Raw genomic sequence first — 22,416 nt, 5'->3', positions numbered from 1 at the left:
AGGATTATTACGAACTCCCTTAATTTTGGAAACAATTACTAAATGTTTCTTCTTTCAGTTTTGAAAAAAATAAAATGTAAAACTATCATTTCCTTTGCGAAAATTCAATTAAATTTCGATTTAAAAAGGGGGGTACCTATACAAAAAGGAATAAATATCGGCTACAAATATCTGTGAAAAAACATGATTAGGGGACGTACACTATCTACGCCCCTGGATTCGCCACTGTTAAAATATTGTTTTAGTTATTAAAATTGTGTTTTAATAAATAATGTAATAAAATAACGGAAGAAAAACATTTTTCAATTAGATGAAAATTCTGTAAAATATGATTAATTTGTATGATATATTAAAAAAAAACAAAAAAAAACAATTCTTACCGTCATTAGAATAATTATTTAATCCTTGTCGCTGGAATCCGACATTTTTGTTTACCTCAGTCTGATGACATTATGAAATTACCTGCGCCTACAATCATACACGGGGCGCAAAACTAAAAAGAAAATCGGGAAAATCCGACATTTTCTTTACTTTCTGCAAATTCAGGGGTTCTATTACATGAAATACACAGACGATCATACACGAAGCGCAAAAGTGACTTGCACGCGCTTCCATTTCATTGGATAAAACTGTAACGTCACCAATTTCCAATATTAGTTGAAGGTCTTGAAGCTGTCAATCATTTTATTTATATTACAAATTTTATATACCATGTGTCTTACTCATTAACATATTTAAACAAACTCATCCTTCGGATTCGTATGTTTAAATATTGTTAACTCGTAAAAACCATGGTATATATAGTACTTGTACAAAAATGTGGTTTATATAAATAGCAAATTATGATGATATACAAATCATTCATTAACAGAAGAAAAATTTGTGTAATGTCATCTGTTGGAATATATATTAAGTATTACACATTGACAGGATGTTCCCCATAAAATTAAGGTATTCATACCCCAGAATACACACAACTGTTAAATAGAAATTACTGATTTACCTGTAATCAGCCATACAACTTATCAATTGACCAATCATGCCACTACAATTTCAAAATTTTGTTAATAGATGAAAATCATGAAAATCATCATTTTGATGAAAAATTATAAAATTCAACACTCAAATTTGAATAAAAAATGTTTTTGAATTGTTCTAAAAAATGAATAAGTTTTTTTTAATCAAGATGAGAACAAATTTTTTTACCTACACGTAACCCCCCCCCCTTCTCCTTCTTTTTTTTAGCCACATAAACCTAAAAGATGAATTGTGGGGTCCAAAAAGAGACACATGGTCATATTATAAACTGCCTACAAGACACCTATTTTAGTAAAGCATATTTGACTGGCAGTTTTGCGAATTGCAAAAATCTAAATGCTGTTTGTCAGTTTTTTCGACTTATATTCGAAGTGAAAACAATCAAAACTAAACTACATGGGGGGTTATTCAGGGTATTCCAACTTAGGTGAACCAAAAGGGTATTTTACTATACCAAATTAATCCTTGATTCTTCAAAGTTTAGTTTAGCCATAATAAAAAGGAGTATATAACAGCAATAGAATGTCATAAACAGTGCAGAATAAATCTGTACACATTTCAGGCGAAGTGTATACTGTTGAGAAAGTGTCAAGACATATTTAAGACTGTCAAGAATGTGTCGAGACATATTCAGACATTACGTAGAATGTCAAGAATATGTCAAGACATATTAAGACATTATTAAGAATGTCAAGAATATGTCAAGACAGATCGAGACAAATTTAAGACAGTCAAGAATTGGTCGAGACTAATCCAGACTCTTATCAGATGATACAGGAAGTGTCGAGAAATTTTAAGACAATGTTCATACTGTCAAGACACTTGTCAAGAAAAATCAAGAACCTTATTAGACAAATTAATACTATGTCAAGAAGTTTTAAATATTATTTAGACAAATTAAGAATGTCGAGTAAAACTTCATGCAAATTCAGACAAAAACTGGTCTTTTCAGACTTTTTGACTTTTGTAGTGGGAGCATGTTGCGAAATATTTTTTAGTAAATTAGCAAGAATTTACGTGCCGTCATCATTTCCGCTTTGTTTGCAAGAATTATGGTCTGCTCAGCAAAAAGTATACCCTAAAGGGTCGGGGGATTACTCCGGTTTTCGGTTAAAAATGAGTACAGAAGTGCGGCTGGAATGTGACCCCACATTCATATATTAATGCATAAAATTTCCAGCCCACTCATATATGGAGCACGAAAACACCTGAAATCTACCTTACACCGAAACACTTTGCGGTACACATTCCCTTGACGCTCTCAGCAATTTAACAACAACTGTTGTACACGTCAATAGCTTTTCCTTCCGGGGAACCGCAGCAATTCAACATGAAAAGGGTGGAGGGATTACTTCGGTTTTCGGTTAAAAATGGGAACAGAAGTGCGGCTGAAAAGTGACCCCCCCCCGCATTCATATTAATGCATAGAATTTTCAGCCCACTCTTATATAGGGGTGGTTCTAAGCACGGAAACACTAGAAATCAGGTGCGGATCCAGGATTTGTGGGGGCAACCAGGGTTCTAGACAAGATATTCCATCAACAAAAAAACATGTGATCAAGATTTGTAAATTAGCAACCAATGATTTAAGATTTCAGTTTAAAAACGTGTAAACGAAATAATTTGCCGATCGATGGGAGGTGGAAAAAAATTTGTTCCCGGGTTTTTTCTAGTCACCTATTATTATGAGGGGCTAGCAGAAATTTCAAAACATAACAGACAGTACAGCAGAACACAACTACCTCCGAGCAAAACGAAGTAAAAAGAAAGACAATAGCGAACAGCAAATGGGTAAGACAACCCAACTTGGCAAAGACACAACAATATGCAGGGGTTAGTCTAGTTTAATGTGCACAGAAACCTCCCCATTCGTATCTCTAGATCATGAGTCGTAAAACTCGAAATAAAAAAACTTTCCCAGTTTAGCCTCTAATATGATGACATCACATACATAATGTAGGTAAATAAACTCATCATAGATACCAGGATTGAAATTTGGTATTTGCGCCAGACGCGCGTTACGTCTATAAAAGACTCATCGGTGACGCTCGAATCGAACAAAGTTAAAAAGGCCAGATAAAGTACGAAGTTGACGTGCAAATTATTTATCTAGTATGATTTCTGGTTTTCGAGGAGTCAATTGACCATTTCATTTTTTACTTAATTGTAGATCTGGTCTTGCTGTTCATTTTTGATATTCCTGTAAAACGGACAATTTATCAATTAAGGGCAATAACTCCTTTAAGAAGTCGTCAAACAGTTTTTATAATGTTGGACAGTAGGTAGATCTCAGCTTTTGAAATGTTAACGGACGATGGACACCTAGTTATGATCTAAGATTAGCTAACTTTAACCTCGGGTGAGGTCAGCTAAAAAGAGACCTACACCATTATTGTTGGAAAAAAGGGACGAAAATTTGAAGAAAACATAAACCAAACATAACACTTCGCAGAAAACTAAAGGTTGAGTGACAAGAACCCCGCAATTAATCGGACATGCATTTAATTGCTCCAGGACGATAACCACTTCCTCATTTGCTTGTGTCATGTGACGTGTTACTAATTGCATGGTAATGTTCTGCAAAAATGTGTATTCGGTGGTTTCCTTGTCCAGGAAAAGAGGACGAGGTTGTGACTAATAGAAGTGAAACATATCATTTTAGTAAGTGAGACTTAGATGCTTCATAACGGTCAATCGTTCATGATAGCGTCTTTAAAAAATATCTACGAGTTGACACTAACTTTTTCATAGTCTACTCTCTTGGTTAAAACATTTGCTTGTAGGCAGCAATCCTTTAGTAAGGATATCATGATGGCGCAAGCCCTTGCATATTGTATCAATAGAAAACACATACACCTGGAAAAAAGTATCGTACCACACTGCAATATAATATATTTATGGGAGCAAAATTTTGCAAAAGAATGTTGTTTTTTTTAAGTTGAAGAAAGTAACAAGTATAATGAAGTACAAATTCTGTCAAACAAGAGGATATCTTGGGAAACAAAAATTGACAATGTTTAACTTGAAATGCTTACAAATGCACAGGTTTAACAGCAAAATTCCTTCTGTTTTGGAAAACTGAGTATGTGTCTGTCGAAATTAACACAAAAATATTCATTACCGACTGCCTTTCACACAAATCAAGGATGCTTTACCTATCTTCTCATTTATGAACCAAAAGTTGAATATGTTATTTTCATAGTGTTTACAATTCCTAGTGAAAAGCTTAGAATAAATAATTTATTGAACATATCTAGGGCCTAATTGGTCGTTGTGTACGTGAAAGAGTACAATAAGTAAACTTAAGAATCTCAATAATTTGTCAAAAGCTTTGCCCCAGAAATAGTACAGACGCCTACCACAACAACAAAGTTGGTGTTTGGTCCATATAATTACAAAACGGTTACCATCAGTGATTTGTGTGAAAGGTGCCCACGGTTTCAATATGTCTTTGACATTGTCGTGTTTATTGTAACTTCTTACATATATTCTAATTTTCCTAACAAAAACAATTGTGCTATTGAACTTTTCTACTTAAAAGCATTCAAAGTTGAACATCGTGTATATTAAATACCTAAGACATCCTCTTTTTTTTAACAAAAAAAGTAGTTAGGTAAATCGTGGTCTGATCAATATCAAATTACTCAGATTTGTACCATTTAACGTCAAAGATAATATTATGTGTAATGATATTTTGGTTTGGTGTATATTTGCCTGTACAGCTAAGGAAAACTGAGAAGTTATGTAATAATTGTCCATGTGACAACTATCAACCAGAGCCCATATGACATTAATGTTGATGTTAACAACTGTAGCTATATCTCCAGGTTTAATCAATCATTTTCTACATAATATGACAGTTGTTTTCCATTCGTTTGAAGTGTTTGGGCATTTGATTTTGCCATTTGATAAAGGACTTTCCGTTTCGAATTTTCCTTGGAGTTTGGAATTTTTGCTATTTTACTTTTCAACATACGGCCATCAATATTGTGCATAACTCATACCGTATGGTATGTTCCAGACCATATGAGTATTTGGACCGTATGCGTACTTTTTCATAATACGCATACGGTCGGACTGTACGCGTACGGTCTGAAGGTCAGCAAGTTTATTAGATACAAATGTATATTACAGATCAACATATCTGAAATCTCTAATTAATATAAAAAGTTCAATTGTAAATGAAATAAAAACTTAATATTTTAAAAAATTTCGTTAATTTAATTTTGTATTTAGCATGTCAGTAATACACGAAATGTAATTGGGATCACTGAAATTGAATTTATCGGAAGTAAACATAATGTTGGAAGAAAAGTTTTTAGAATATTTAGGAACTTTACTACAAAAACCGGCAAAGATACTAGACTAATATGGGTTATATAGAACGTTTGACACTCAAGATTGAAACTGCACATTGGAAACAGAAGGATTGTCATTGTCAGCTGTCGCAAAACAAGCAAGCTTTTTGCTGGCAAGACATGCAAATGCAAAGGAAAATGCATGAACAAAACATGTAAATGTAACAAATCTGACGTTCCTTGTGGCAGCAAGTGTCACCCTGGGCCAGAGTGCCAAAATAGGATTCAGATAAACAATTAAATAAATACTTAATTTCAATTGATTCAGTGAATGTTTACTTATTCACGTTATTCATCTAATTATAATAATATTAATTTTACGCGTACGGTCCACATACTCATATGGTCTGCAACATATATATAATAATAAGTTCTGTAAGAGTTAAAGAAATGTTTTTATCATATCAAGATAAAAAAAAAACTAAACACTGATGGAGCGTATTCGCCTGTATAGTGAGGAATATATACAAGTGATGTCATGAAGTGCTTATACATTTAGTAACTTTTGGCTGGTATGAAACTTAAATATGAAATAAGACTGATCATACAACAGTGGAATCATTTAAAATTTATTTTTGCTTTTATTCCTAACAATTCTTATGAAAAAGTATTCTGAGAAATGACCTAAAAACTGAATACCCCCCTTAAATTTTTTAGTGAAACATAAATACAAAAATTCCACTGGGAACACCCAAAGAGGGTTGGGACACCATTATTTTATCAATAAACACACTTTGAATCTTTAATGCTGTAATGTTGTAAATTTTGCATTATGCGTGAACTGACCAACACTCAGTCTGACTTGGCATTTGGCGCGAGTTTAACGTCACAGATTTGACCGACATCTGTGATGCAGTAATTAAATATAAACAAAGCTCCGCCTCTGTCCAGGCAATCTAAGATAAGAGACTAACAGAATTGACCAGCTTCATATAATCATTATTTAACATTATTATTCTCACCGTAAAGAATGATTTTCATTTTCATTTTAAAAAGATAAAAAGTATGACTGAAATTGAATATAACATTAAAATTTTTTCATTAAAAGACATGTTATTAAAAAATAAGGACCATCTTCTTGAAAATAGACGGTCCCACATGATTTTTGAGTTTTATGGAATTGAAAAATACACATAAACTTAAAATTGGTTATAAAGCAAGACCAAAAGAAGAAAATTATACAGGCAGTCAGAGGCTTTAAAAGATACTTTAACACTCTTACATATTTTTTTTTACAATTTGGTAGATTTTTTCCCTTTATAGTTTTTTCTTTTCATATTTTTTTCTTTCTTTCTGTTTACTACCATGTTATATGAATTACTTTAATGATATAAGACACCAATATTTATCTTGTGATCAGGGATTAACAGCTGGATACTGGTATCAACAGATGATTGATATTTACGCCCCTCCCAAATGCCTATATATTTAGATGAATTACCATGTGTTTTTATTTTTATACGTTCATTATCAATTTACTCCCTATTGTGATATGATAATGAATTTGGGATTTTAAGTAGTGCTACCTTAATGTATTTACACACATTAGTTACAATTTATATCTAAAACGAATTGTTGTTAATTTTTCAAAGCCGTTCTACAAATGATTGAATTGTTCGACTACGAACAAAACAAGATTATCCTAACAATAGTGTGGTGTTATCTATAACTGTAACTCTTATCTTTAGGAAAATAGAGCGTTCTTGTCATTTGGTACAAGGCAATGTTTTTCCTTATACACATTTTCTGTAAGTATTATGCCACTAAGCTATGATTTAATGACAAAACAGGTTATAACCTATATATATGTATAAAGCTTTTCGTATTGCTTTTAAATAAAGTTCGGAGATACATGCAACGAAAAACGTGGATGTGATATTTGGTGCTTCGGAAATATAAGAGCAAACATGGTGACTATGCATGCTATGGGTGTCCCTTGGTGATTACATAGGCAACACAATTGAACTGAAACGACTCTCATGATCTCAAGAGCTTTAAAACATCTGAATAATAAATTCCTCCGCGATGTTAAGACTTGAGTCAAATTTCTGATTTATTCAGAATGGTTAATGTTGTCAATAATGGTCTGGTAATTTGATAGCAGTCCATAACTATCATTTCGCAAAATATTTTTGTCAAATGTCTTATCGTTTGCAGTGGTAAATATTATTATTTTTCTGTTGTATTCGTGTGTTATGGTAAATATAATTAATCACCCAGTTCATTTATTAGATTTTAGTTTTGATCAACTAAATTTATACGATATTTCTGGTTTACAGTTTGATTTAGAAGAAACACCGACATGCATTATCTAATTACTACCACAATTTTATATTAATTAGTTTTGTAATTTTCATTGTTATTAATAATTGTCATATAAGTATTACCATCCTAATTCCGATTTTTGGGGATTTTTTAGAATACAAAGGTGACATCACTTTGTGCGTCGATCACTTCGGCTAACTCGGCTGTGTCTTTTAATGTGCAGGTTTCCGCTGTTTTTATGTATTCGTTTCTATTCTGTAGTTAGTCACCACTTCGGTGTTATAATGTACATCTATTATATAGTCATTTTTATAAATTTTCTGTTTGCAAAAGTATTTTAGTTATTCTAAATAATTATGATGTTCTTATCCCAGGCAGAAAACATTAGCCGTATAAGGCACAACTTTTTGGAACTTTTGGTCCTCGATGATCTCCAACTTTATACTTGTTTTGGTTTTCGAACTGTTTTATCTGAGCGTCACTGGTTAGTCTTGTGTAGACGAAACGCGCGTCTGGCGTACAAAAATATAAACCTGATACCTTTTGAAAGCTATTATTCGTGTGTTTCTCTATCCTATATATTCCCCATTTATTTGTATTGTAGTCCTGTCTTGTAATGTTGTCCTTGTAATGTTATATTTACCATTGCCACAGCAGCAGCAACACGAATAAAACCCACCATTGTTTCTATGGGCATTGTTATAATAGTTCGTTTCTGTGTTTGTTGCATTTTAGTGTTGTGTTTCTGTTGTGTCGTTGTTCTCCTCTTGTATTTGATGTGTTTCCGTCAGTTTAAGTTTGGAACCCGAATTTGTCTTCATTTCTATATTGATTTATTAATTTTGAACAGCGGTATATTACTGTTGCCTTTATTAATACTGTTGAGTAATTTAGACTCACTGATAACATCAATATACTTAATCGTCATAAAAGCTACCAAGACGAGACCCGTTCCAAAATTTCTGAATAATTCTGAATAAGCAACAATGAAATATCTGTAAAAAAAAATTAAACAAGTAACAAGACTAACTTTTAAGTTCACCATAGTTAAAATGATACATCGATTTATAAAAGCATAAACCTGTTAAAGAAAAAAGCATGGCGATAGATACTTAAGGAATATTCAAACTCACAAACTTGTTGATAAATGACACTGCCATAGCAAAAAACGAAGAAAGACGGAACGACAAACAACAGTACATAAAACAAAATGAAGAACGGATAAAAATGAGTACACGAACCCAACCCGATTCGAGGGTGATCACCGGTGCTCCAGAAGAGTAGTAAATCCAGCTCTTCTTGTGACAGAGTTTTGGGTTGCTCATATAAATTCAACCCCGGTGATCAATATATAACGGTTGGTCACTCTCGAGTAAAAAGGACTGGAATGTTTTTATAACAATAATAACAGACCGTCGGCATATGTGAATTAGATAATTCATGACGGTGAACGAACTAGTGATGGCATCCATAAAGATGTCTATTGTAATGATCATATATTTATACTCCATATGCACAGGCTGAAATGTTAATACAAAGATATGTATCTTTATTATCATTTATTTTAAGTTCGATGGAATATACTAATATAATATTAACATAATCATCAAACTTATAATTATTTTGAGTGATGATATCATCATCTATATAGCAGGACCAATCCTTTTTGTCTTTTATTTTGAAATGAGGAATACTGGGATAAATTGGAAAAAAGTCACGAATTTAACATTTTGGTCAAGAGGACAGAGATCCAGATTGTATGTAAAAATTTAAATATCAACATCTGATTCACGGCAACTCTAAAGACTTCATGTCTTTCATTGCTTATAATTAATATAAATAATTAAGACCCAACAAAATAACGTTGTTTGGAAGGACAGCACAAAAAGATCCAATTTTCAACTCTTTGTTGAAATTCAAAGGGAACATATAATAAGATTTCCTCGATTGTAAGTGTCGTTGGGAATATGTTTGAGTTTTCATATACCAATTACTTTATAAAGCAGCTTATGTAATGTGATTAACAAACACATTCAATGTTGTTAAAGGCTTTATCTGCGGAGACATATACATATTTGTCATAGAGGAAGGACAGGTGATAAGCAACATTTTGGCTCTTTAAACATCCATGTAGAATGTGTATGCATAGACCCATTCATTTGTCCTTAATACTATAACGACCATATAACCATAATCCATTTGGAAAGAATATTTACAAAAATAAAAAGATGCGGTATGATTGCATATGAAACAGTGTCCAAGAACCAAAAGACACAGAAATTAACAGCTATAGGACACCGTGTGGTCTTTTAGAATTAACAAAGTCTACATCGCATATGACGTGTTAAGAAAATTGCCTCACATAATCATTGACTGGATCAATAAAAAAACAACTGTCTTGGTTTCCAATTAATGTGTTTAGTCTCAGGATATTTTGGGACCTTTTGTCCATTTTGGATAACAGGTTTTCGAGAAAATTGTCATTGACAATGTTCCAGTGGTGAAATTTAATTGTCAATTCAGTTTCATAGATGTATATTAATTTTTACATATACAAACCCCAATAAGTATAATTTCGTTTTCGACATGCATTCTATTTCATTTTTTGTCATTATTGTTATATTTTCAACATATATTAATGTAGCATATCCTATTAGTTATTGCTTATGTATTAAATTTCAGATTGTTTAACTTTGATACTGCTTCAGGGACATCAGTCAGAAAGTGAGTAAAATAACAATTTTTCTAAATGCAAAAAAATATAAAATAGCATAAATTGTAGAAACTCAAACTCAATTATTTCAAAAATATATAGGGCTGATGAGTTATTTACTCATTATTTACTTATATGGCCAAGAGATACATCATAAATCACCTTCCTCGATACTTGCAGCTCTATTACAGATGGCCTGCAATATACCAATGTTTAAGGAATACTGAAACTCACAAATACCTATTCACTGTAGTAAAATCACCTAAAGACAGACGGACACTCATTTTTCATAGGAATATGTAGACAAAACTAACAATTCGATCAACTCGGCAATGGCCACCGCTCACTGTAATAGGATCAACCCAACATAGCCAGTCACTCAGAGTCAAGCGAATATGTTCAAACTAAAATATAACAGCAGTTGCGTTATCTGTTATCATGAGATTCTTAATATTGGACCGATTCGGTCACATATAACAGAGGACGGTTGAAAAACGTAAATATACTCACTGATTACGTCACGAATTGATGATTGTGGTGCTTTAATGTAAAATTTTGATATTTCTAGAGTCTATTCAAACTAGTCAGAACACTGCTGTCAGGCTAGGAATCCAAACCAAAAATCCAATACTTTCGACTCTTCATTGGTTTTTGGTTTCAATTTAAATTCCTCTGCTAGTAGAAAACTGTTGCTGTACACATTCAAAGCCTTAAGGGAAGTTCGCTACTCATTTTCAAAATAACAAGCTTTTCATAACACTAGTAGATATTGATAGGGGATTAAGGTGGTACCAAACACTACAGAGAGATAACTCTGTAAAAATCAGCTAAACGTTTTAATCACGTTGTTTTGTTAAGGAAATATTAAACTTCTCAACAATCAAAATAAGGGTTAGTCATACTACTATCTAACCAATGAAATATTTCTGAAAAAGTGGTTGGTTCAAATTTTAAGAAATTTTTGTATTTTTGTCAAAGGGTCAAATTAAACATTTTATAAAAATGTTAAGAAAATTAAACGAGCCAAATTAATATAAGCCATTAAAATTTTGGAGGGAAAGTGTTCTCTCGTGATTTTTCATAGCTTTACCATTGACAAGTTTAGGTGCTCAAAAACTATCCACAAATAACAACGATATTTTAAGCCTTTTACAGATGGCTTATAATTTTACATGTAAAAAATTTATAAAAAGAAAAATAGGGGTTAATTTGCAAAATGTTCTAAGGCATTCAAATGGATAAAACCAGAGGATTCCAAAAATCTGACAAAATTCCAAAACATGACAAGCGAACTTTCTTAATGAACTTGCCCCTTCTTATCTCAGAGAACCCATCAATTTTTACAATGGGTAAAGGGTTTAAGTATTGGTCGGAAGAAAGCAGGTGGTAAACATATATTTACGCCAGTCAGTCTTGTTGATTTGCCTGATAGGTCACTTTTCCAGTAAACCATATTTTCAAAATGTCGGAGAACTTAATTAACAGAACTGGGTGAACTATTTGTTGATGGAACAGAGTATCCACTGGTGTTATGATCAACAACATTATGGAACTCTATTGGATATAATAACTAAATTTACATGATACAAACGTCAACAACAAGAAGTACAAGCAGTTTAATAAAGGGATCATCTCAAAATAGCATATAATTTTAAATGACAATTAATAAGTCACATAAAAGCATTTATAAACTTAAGGATATCTAAGATATATCATTAAATATCTAAAGTTCAAACTATTTGTATTAATGAATAAAATATGTATGTGTTTGCAAAGTGTTTTGGTTTGATACTTTAAAAAAACAATCAGTTTTAGTTTTGACTATAACTTGTTCATTATATTTATTTGCAATACTAAAACTTAAAACAAATACTCTTAAAAGCAGTGGATAAAACACAAAATCAAAAAGATCTAACAATCTTATAACCATGTGTTACAATATATTGTTATTTTTCCCGAGCATAAAATATAAATCATATTATTATACTGTAAATTCAGTACAAAGGCGACCTGTAATTCTTTATTGAAAAAGAAGATGAATGGATAATGAGATTGTGTGTGATTATGAAAAACACATTACGTAGAAAACGCCTACAAATCAAACTTATTAAAAAAAAAACAGCCGTGAAATTCTTTTGAAATGAAAATAACAGCCCTCTAGTTAATCTGTATTAGATAATAGGATTCGTACACGACAATTAAAGAGGGACGTAACTTGCAATAATTTCTCTTGCTTTATCAATTTCTTGTAAAATGTCTATTTTAAGTGTTCACTATAATTTGATTTGTATAAATGGGGGCAAATACAATTATATTTAAATAGATGTATACGCTTAGTCTATTCTGCATGCTTAAAAGGAACTTTTTCATGCGTTGATAGTCACTTTCGCTGTAAACCCGTTTTTACTTGTTCTATGACCGTTTTTCATAATAAAAAATACTGTTTTATTCAAACTTACAGGTATGTTATATCATTAATATTTCAGCGAGAGGACCAGTTTGTTTACAATGTGATCAGGTAGCTCAACCTTCGGACTGCAAGAATATAAAACGATGTGGATACCAAGAGGTAAACATATTAAATATTATGTCAGAATAATTGCTTTCATTTGTTTCATTCGACAACTAGATATCTATGAAAATAAATGCCATGCGTAGCTCTTTTTCGTTTGAATAGATAACATTTTACTTTAATTGTATATTTGTTTGTCTTATGTACGGTTTAAGGAAATGAAATATGAATTACATTACTTCATACGTAAATGATTTAATTTATGGTGTCTCCCTCAGAAGAAGCTGACCCAATTGTTCCTATGTGTTCTTTTTGGTTATATAACTCTTCTGCTGTATCAATTCTTGTACATCCTTATCTTTCAAATATTCGGCTTTGAACACTCCAGATGAAAGAAAATTCAGAAATACGCTTTAAACGCAGGAAATTTATATGTCTTATCATCAACTCAGTCATCAGCACTTCGGTACGAAATGAATCATACTAATCCTTTTTAAAAGTGTTGGTTTACATTTTCTTATATAAATAAAATTAGGTTCGAACTCTCAAGGCATGTTGACATTAAATGGATGTAGTATTGTTTTTATTTTAAAATCTCAACAGATTGGTTGGTTAAGAACTTATCTTTACGACAAAAGAAAAGATTTCAATGAAATAAACACTTTTATATATTTCGTGCTTCCAAATCGGTTTCCAGGATTTGAATTTATTCGGAACGCATCCACCTATACATTTAAAAGTTGGAATGCATTAATACGAGGAAAGCGATATGAGCTACATGTATGTGAACAAAAAGGTTTTCAATGAGAACACCATATTCAACTAAGGACTGATTTGCCTGGTGGAGTTTAAATCAATAAATTCATTTTTACAACCTTTTAGTCGCCTGTATCTCTTCGTCATATAAAATTAAGTAAAATCTCCCTCCCGTTAGCGCTTGTGTTTCACACCATCATAAAAAATGTGAAATGAACATAATTCGTATAGTGCCAACAACTGGTATTAGAAGCTTTACTGGGTCTTAGCTTCCATCCTATATTCCCATGTAATTATCTCTCTTTAAAAACTTTTTAATTGATACAATACGTGAAAACATCCTTGCCAGCTGAAGCAGAATGACAGAATATTCTCATTCTTTTTGTGACTTGTTATGATAATGAAAACGACTGCAATTTCACGCAGTAACACATATGGATATCAAACATTTAAAAAAAAGAAATAGAATATGCCCTGTTTGTCATAGCTAACTTATTTGTAAACATTGTAACTTCTATATTTGCTGAATTGTATGGTAAACAAGCTCAAGCATTAAAGACAGTTATGGCACAGATATATAGGAGAAACGTTTGAAACCTATAACATCAGGCTTCAACATGTAAATCAACAGTTTTCTACATAAGGAAATGTCAGTTCAAAGTCAGTAATATTACAACTGTTGTTTTGTCCGTTTGGTGTGTTTAATCGTTTGATTTTGCCTTTTGATTACGGACTTTCTGTTTTTAACATTTTCTAGGAAATTGATATCTTTTATTTTCTTTTTGTATCGAGTAATGTGATGTTACTGTCAATTACAAGACCCTAGCTAACTAATATAGCTTATTTGAAAGGTTTCCTTGTTACTAAATAATGAAACTCACATTTTTAGTTATGTATAATGCGGAAATACGTTACAGATGACGGCCACATTTGGTTCGATGTTGGCTGCAGCAGCTCTTTGGTAATATATAATAATTTGAGCACATAGTTATGCCTAAAAATACCCAGATACAAATAAAATTAATAAAATTGACAAATACGCTATGGTCTCTCCATGGTCTCTTCAGCTGAATCTATTTATGAAAATTCTGAAAAGAAATGAACTATTGTTTATCATGGTTTTGATTACATATAATGCGGATACAACACAGTGTTCGTTATTTCAATATATTTTTTCTAAAATTAGAAATGTTTGACATTAAGTGTCATTCAATGTCGTGCACGTTTTAAACTCAGGATCACTTTAACTTCACATGGACGTCGAATGTAATGGACAATATTTCACTTATAACATTATAATATGTATATTGTAAACCAACTTATTCTCGCAGATACTTTATTTCGCGTAATACCAATTCTAGTCCATTTCACAGTTTTTAAAATTCGCGATTTTCTTATTTACTTAATATTATTTTCTCCTCACGAAAGTCGCAAAAATAAATCGCTCGCGAAAATAACTTGGTTCACATTGTGTCATGCTGGTTTTTACATTTTATTCCATTTTTAATTCATCATTAGGCATATGAGAAAAAAGTAAAAAGTAAAATCACAAAAAAACTGAACTTAAAGGAAAATCAATTAGCAGAGAGAGATTGCATTTACTGGTTTAGATATATTTTAATATTAGTGAAGCAATGATATTAATTGTGAATACACAGCCAATGTACCAAAATAGTACTTAAACTTGTAACTGTAATAGCAATTATTCTGATTCGTCCTCTCATTTAATGCAATCAAAGGTCGAGTATAACAAGGTACATATGGGACAACATGTGGATAAATACAGGTACAATAACAAGTATTTTTTTTAAAGAAGAAGGTCTTTTAAACTGAACTTCGAATATTGTTATTAAAAAGTAGTAGTTTTATGAGTTCCTTTCTGTGTAATAAGTTATAAAATTTATGACTGGCTATCAAACATTAGCGTTACCGATAAATCCCAAAAACGCCTCTGACCAATATTTTTAAAAGTGACAACTTAAATATTACTTTTAGCTTCAATTTTGTGTTTTCCTGCCGTTGTAAATATTAAAACTTTTTGTATTTAAGCGATGCTTTGTATTTAAGCGATGCACCCCGATTACATCTATACTAGGGAAAAGGAATTATGATGAAGGATTATTGCCAATTGCATCATCAACATTAAGAAGAAGCTCTATACATAATGTTATATCTAGCAATGTCCGATCAGCGGTGGATACAATAGTGTGTGAAAAATGCTGTTTTGGTGATATATGTAATGCTGGGTCATTGTGTGGAACTGTTGGTATGGTTAATTAGTAGTTTCATTCAGACATATATCAATTTTACCTTAATTAGGTAATCTTAAATTGCCTTAATGGGGGTAAAGCAATGTTTCAGAAATATTCTAAAAGTTCTTAATCCTGAGTATTCAAATAATAAAACATTCCGTCAAAACTGTATTAAAGCGTTTTTTTCAAAAATATCACTCTGAGATCAACAATTAAACATACGAAACATTTTTTTAATTTAAGAAAACGCACAGAGATTTACAAAATTTATAAATACACACTTATAATTCAAATTAACATGCCGACATTAAGATATGGAAGGAAGGTTGTTACTGACTAGGAAGCTCATTTACCAAGTATTGCAAGTGATGAAGTTGAAATCATCCCTGCAAAAAATTTATGGACGCATCACGAGTTACCTGTTGTATCATATATGTTTCACAGATGACGACATATATGTTCGAATTGTTGTACTTTCGATCACATCCTCTTCGAGTGCAGCCTTATTCTTTATACTTTTCATTTGGTTGTACTAACATGTGCAGCACGACATGTACCATAATGAGAGCAGAATCTTTTAATTCTTTGGGGGAACTGTGTATGCTGCTGTTTTGCTTTCTGTGTTGTATTTTGTTGTGTGTCTTCCATTTGTTGTTCTTAATTTTTAACCATTACATTGTCTACATTGTCTACTTTTTTCGACGTATGAGGAATATTCATGTCTTTAGCTATAGGGTAAGATGTGTATTTTATAAAAAAAAAAATAAACATTGATTTAAAAGTATATACAATTACATACATTTGTGCTGTAAAAGAAATGTTTTTCAACAATTTGAGAGTTAGATGATTGTAGTTTTAAAAAGATATATCTGAATTAGAAACAGATAACATAGAATTCTTTTATGTACTTAAAGATTGATGTAAATGCATTGACATATTACGGATAATTGTAAAACTTTACAGGATTTCTGCATGAAATGGTCTGCTTGAATTGTGTCTCTTCAAAGATAAACGAATGTAATACAATCGCTTTATGTGACAAAGACCAGGTAAGTTCCCTATTGTATTGACAAATAACTTCTGCATAATATCTTAGCTTACATCACTTATGTATATGTTCAGAAATTTGTAGTGTATGCCAATGAGGCAAGGACAACAAAACAAAAAGACATTTCGAGGTCAATAATAGACAAGTTTCTGTACAATATGACAAGATGTATACCGTTCGGAGTCCTTAACATTGTAAATCAATTTGATACAAAATATTTATTATCTGTTACAAACACCACATTCTTAAATTGAAAAAAAGTAAACAGACTTTATTTCTGGACAGACAAAATAAATACGAATGGTGAATTAACTTATCAAGGCAAACATTTAATGACTAAATTGAATTTTTTTCTACGATGACAGATAATGGATTAAAATTAAATCAATTCCTGATATACCAAACATTTCCCATATTACAAATATAATGCATCAACTTAATTCGATTACAAGTGCGAAATAACATATGATCACTGTACTTGTGTGTACTTTTTGAGAAATTCTCTTTTAAATTATACGGTTGTTTCTTAAATCTGCAAAATGTACAATTATTTTATTGTTTCCTCTCATACATCTGAATTTCAAGAATTTCAAAAACCTTATATATTTAAAACAAAACATTATTTCCGACATTAACTTTAAATATATAAAGTGCATGTATATTCCGAAATGATTGCCCATTCTTTTTGGAATTTTAATTGTTTAAAAGTATTACATTTTAAGCTATTCACAAATATTTTCAGAAATGTTTTATCGAGAAAGTTGATAAGAGTATTGCATGGAAGACTGGATGCCGACATAAAGATGTGGTATAAATATGTATTGTTTTAAAAATGAATTTCACATTTTTCAACACAAAGAATGTACGACATCCTGCTTTTTATTAATACTATTTGTGCACAATACTTCATGGAACCGTTTCAACATTTATGATTTATAGTGCCTAACAATAGCACTTTTGTTTAGGATAAATTGTAATTATTTATTTTATTTTCGATTTTTATGCCCCACCTACGATAGTAGAGGGGCATTATGTTTTCTGGTCTGTGCGTCCGTTCGTTCGTCCGTCCGTTCGTTCGTTCGTCCGTCCGTCTGTCCCGTTTCAGGTTAAAGTTTTTGGTCGAGGTAGTTTTTGATGAAGTTGAAGTCCAATCGACTTCAAACTTGGTACACATGTTCCCTATGATATGATCTTTCTAATTTTAATGCCAAATTAGAGATTTTACCCCAATTTCACGGTCCACTGAACATAGAAAATGATAGTGCGAGTGGGGCATTCGTGTACTGAGGACACATTCTTGTTTTAATAGAAATATATTACGTGGTTATATTTAATATCAAAATTAGTTGTTAAAAAAAACAAAGTGACTTTACAAAACACCTTCATCATTATTCATTCATGATATTTGGACAATGGTTACAAAACGTCCTCGTGTACATATTTTGTGTCTTTCTTTTCTACCTGTACACATACAATGCATTATGTATCCAGTATTAAAAATGAGCGACAAAAAACAAAACATAGGTAATTTAAAAAAAAATAGGGAAAACCAAGGCATTTTCCTTAAAATGAAATCATACGCACAACTAAGAATATCCCAAAAAAAAGAATTATTAGTTTATATTGACGCCAGAGTAACCACGTTTTATACCCTTTTAATTGTTTCATAGAATAATTTCCGTTGAATTTAAGGATTACCAATACGTATGTTGTATGTTAAATGGGCCACATTGTAAAGAAATATATAAATAGTGCTGTTTTTCTGGAATTGAGTTTTACAAAAAGAAACAGTTCATATAAATCAATAGATATTAACATTCTAATTCCTACAGGACATGATATATCAATGATCATTTTTTTGTCAAGAAAGTAAGTGTCTCATGTACTAAAAATTTATATAACAGAAGTGAACATTTCTACATTAAGGATGTTCACAACTCTGTTTTAAAAGCTTGTCAAATTTATATTCTGAATTAATTGCGTATGAATAAAGAAATAAAAATGCTGAAAAAAATGAAGGGTCCGTTGAGATATATGTCATTAAAAATTTCGCGGGAAATAATTATTTCTAATTTGTCATACTTTTTACCATTTCACAGAGATACCTTTTTTTCAAAGAAGATGGATGATAAACAAGTTAGGATTTTACAAGATTTTTAAATATGATATTTCATACTATACATAAACAAATTATTCATAGAAAAGTAGGGATTCATGGGAAAATATTATATGGCACTACATGCTTATAGTTAGAGGTTTCTGAATATCTGGCAAAACTTTTAAACCAAGAGGAGCGAGCATCTTCAAGTATATGCTAGACTGTTGTTTTGTACATTTGCATTTTACTTCAACAAATGCACATTTCAATTAAAGTGTCAACAACAACAATCGCATCAAGGGACAGAGTGTTTGTCATCCTGTTGTACTTCAGATTTATGCAATATGAAGTGTGCTAATAATAATACAGGTAATACATTATATAATAGATTTTTTCATAGTTGATACTTTCGTTTTATGTTCATGGAGTATTTTGTCCAAAGGATTCAGCAATCTTTCCCTATTTGTCACCATATATACAAAAGAGACAGACGTAAACCCTCTGGGGAAACGTCTATGAGACACCAAACTAAAGACACAAATAACGAAAAAAAAACACCTATAGAACTCAATTAAGTGTCTCCAACAAAAAACAGGTGTCTATACACTATTGACTTTTGTAAATTGTCCCCATCTGCATGATGATGTGAATAAATCAAACATAAATTATTAATGTCAACATTCGCAATCTATTACAATTCATGAAATATCAGAAATAAAGTGAGCATAGTGCAAACAATATTATCAGATTATTACATGGCATTTTTCATATCGCATGTATTATCAGCCCTAGGTTCAATATCAGCCCAAGAGCCGCACGGCTCGAGGGCTGATATTGACCGAGGGCTGATAATACATGCGATATGAAAAATTACATGTTATGATCTTTTTATCATATGCTTCAACAGTAGAGAAAAATAACAGATTCATATATTGATCCTTTTACGTGGTTCCCGAAGTTTAAAGAGTAAAAGAGTTCACGGCCGTCGGGCCTAAAATTTGATACATTCAATATGAAATCTTTCTATCATATGCCTCAACAGAGAGAGAGAGAGAGAGAGAAAACATTTTAATATGGACGAATCAGCAAAAAAATAATTCAACAATATACCTAATGATCATTGTTTGGAAAAGTCAACTTTTTAAAGAAACTTTCTAAATTATGTTTCAGAAAAACTTAAAAAATGCATTTATTAAATAATTTGTTTGTTTTTGTTTTTGTTTTTTAATTTTAATTTTTTTATTATTTTAAACAATATACTTTCCAGTATTGAAATAATTGTTTTGTACACTACTTTGTAATGTTTTTCACTGAAAACGTAGCATTGAGGTGTATTTTCCGGAATTGACCGAGTATTACCGGAATGTCATGTGATAACGTTACGGAAAGGCATGTGATAACAATCGAAGCATGTGATAAACTTTTCATATCAGCCCGTTAAGCACCGATTCAAAAAATATGGAATTTACGTCAATTGCATGCTATTATCATACGGTAAAATTTATATGTTATTTAGTCTAAGTATATGATAATATGCGAAATTGAACATTTCATTTCGTTTTCTATTATAATATTAATCTAGCAAAAATGCCTTGGTAGCTGTTGTCACCATTCAATAATGTTTTACTATGTCTGTTGCGTTTTATCGGAAGCTTATGCTATTTTTGATATATTTAAGTTTGCTTGCTTGAAGCAACATTTATCTTGCAATCAACTGATCTTAAAGAACGAATATATATTTATGATGATAATTAAATATCAATTTTGCATGTTTATTGCTCATACAGAGTAAATAGAAAACCTTTACTTCAAATTCAATAGCTAAGTCTAGATGGATACATTTTGTTATAACATTATCATATTGTCGTATTAATTGTGAACTGTGCAATTTGAGTGATATAAATGTGTAAAAACATATATTTCGACATCATTTGTGTCTATTGCTTTAATGGTAAGAGAACTTGTTTATCTTCTTGATTTTTTTGTAGAAGCCAGGTGTGTTGATAAGTCCCTGACATGTTCAAACAAAACATTCCAGTCGTTTGTTTGTTCACAGACTCAACTTCAGAATACCTGCCCTAGGTCTTGTGGACTATGTCGTGAGTTATAGATTGGATTCATTTAGGGATATATCTCCTTCTTATAAAAAGGAATTTCTTGTACATATTTAACTTTATAGTTGGTCCTTCACGGTTTGATCCACTCTCCAAGATTCGTGATGTATTTTAGCATACTAATAAGTTGGCCGCTAGGATATCTGACAAAATATGAGTACTCGCAGTACCTGAAATCTAGCTTAAAGCCAGCTATAACAAATAAATGAATTATGTTCACCAACAATATAGCACTAATAAGTACATACATATATCTCACGTTATTGTAATGGCGACATAGACGGTCTTGGAAACCTTGTGACCTTATGCATTGTCAAAATATTCAATAGTATCCTGTTTAAGATCGTAAGCATGTAGCTCAGTAGTTTTCTTCGGATAAGTTTATTTCATTATTGCTTTTTTATACATATACAGACTGCGATCCAAACCCCTGCATGCATGGGACATGTACAAGCACCCGACAGGGCTATAAATGCACGTGTGATACTGGGTATACAGGATCTATATGTAACAGAGGTAAATATTGTAATGGTAAACAATAATAATATGCTAAAATATTGTTTATGTTTACTTTGTCTATCTTATTTAAGATAATTTTATAAATTATTTGAACACGCTTTTGTATCTTGCGAACACTTGTCTGATTAGTTTAAATAACAAAAGACACTTATTTATCTATTTCGTAGTAATGCATCCGTTAGCAAATATGACCGTTTTATAAAAAAAAAACCATTATAAATGGCAAACGTCCACAATTACTATAATATTTTTATTTACCTTCACCAGGAATTGACCGTTCAAAACTGGACATGTAAAGACAAAACTTTAATGATGCACGAGAACCGAAAGAGGTCAAAGGGTAAATTAACACAAAGGACAAACAATTTTTAATTCTATTTTGTCAATTCTATTTTGTCATACAAACTAAAAAATGAATAACATTTAATTGAAATACAGCTAAATAGATGAATAATAACTATATTCTTATGGACCAGAATTCGCTGTTGATATGTAGATTTTCGGTTTATAAAACTAATCAAAGGCAATGATGCTTTATGAAATATCATATTCAAGTTAACTTTATCTAAAAAAAAAATCATTTTCTGGCGATGCTGCAAACATAAATAATAATGATTGATTGGGAATATATAAAATATGTTTGAAAGGTTTATTTGCCAATATTTAATGTTATTACATTACCATGTAAAATTGTCAGGTTTTTGTATTCGTGTACATTGTTATTACATAATGCCACTCAGTAT

The 22,416-nt window shown here is 31.3% G+C and overlaps 1 protein-coding gene across 1 annotated transcript; it reads left to right on the top strand.

Annotated features, from left to right (window-relative positions):
* The first annotated feature begins 10,326 nt into the window (after window positions 1–10,326).
* On the top strand, window positions 10,327–21,696 carry LOC139492829 (protein lin-12-like). Its single transcript, XM_071280982.1, has 9 exons — window positions 10,327–10,385; window positions 12,861–12,943; window positions 14,532–14,603; window positions 15,710–15,908; window positions 16,858–16,943; window positions 17,685–17,750; window positions 19,316–19,409; window positions 21,029–21,139; window positions 21,569–21,696. The coding sequence occupies exons 3-9, from the start codon at window positions 14,541–14,543 to the stop codon at window positions 21,694–21,696; spliced, it is 747 nt and encodes a 248-aa protein (XP_071137083.1). The 5' UTR covers window positions 10,327–10,385; window positions 12,861–12,943; window positions 14,532–14,540.
* The last annotated feature ends 720 nt before the right edge of the window (window positions 21,697–22,416 follow it).

The sequence above is a fragment of the Mytilus edulis genome, chromosome 10 (assembly GCF_963676685.1).
Source record: "Mytilus edulis chromosome 10, xbMytEdul2.2, whole genome shotgun sequence".
Classification (NCBI taxonomy): Eukaryota; Metazoa; Mollusca; class Bivalvia; order Mytilida; family Mytilidae; genus Mytilus; species Mytilus edulis.
Note: the sequence above shows the minus strand (reverse complement) of the source record. Positions and strands in the feature narration are given on the sequence as shown.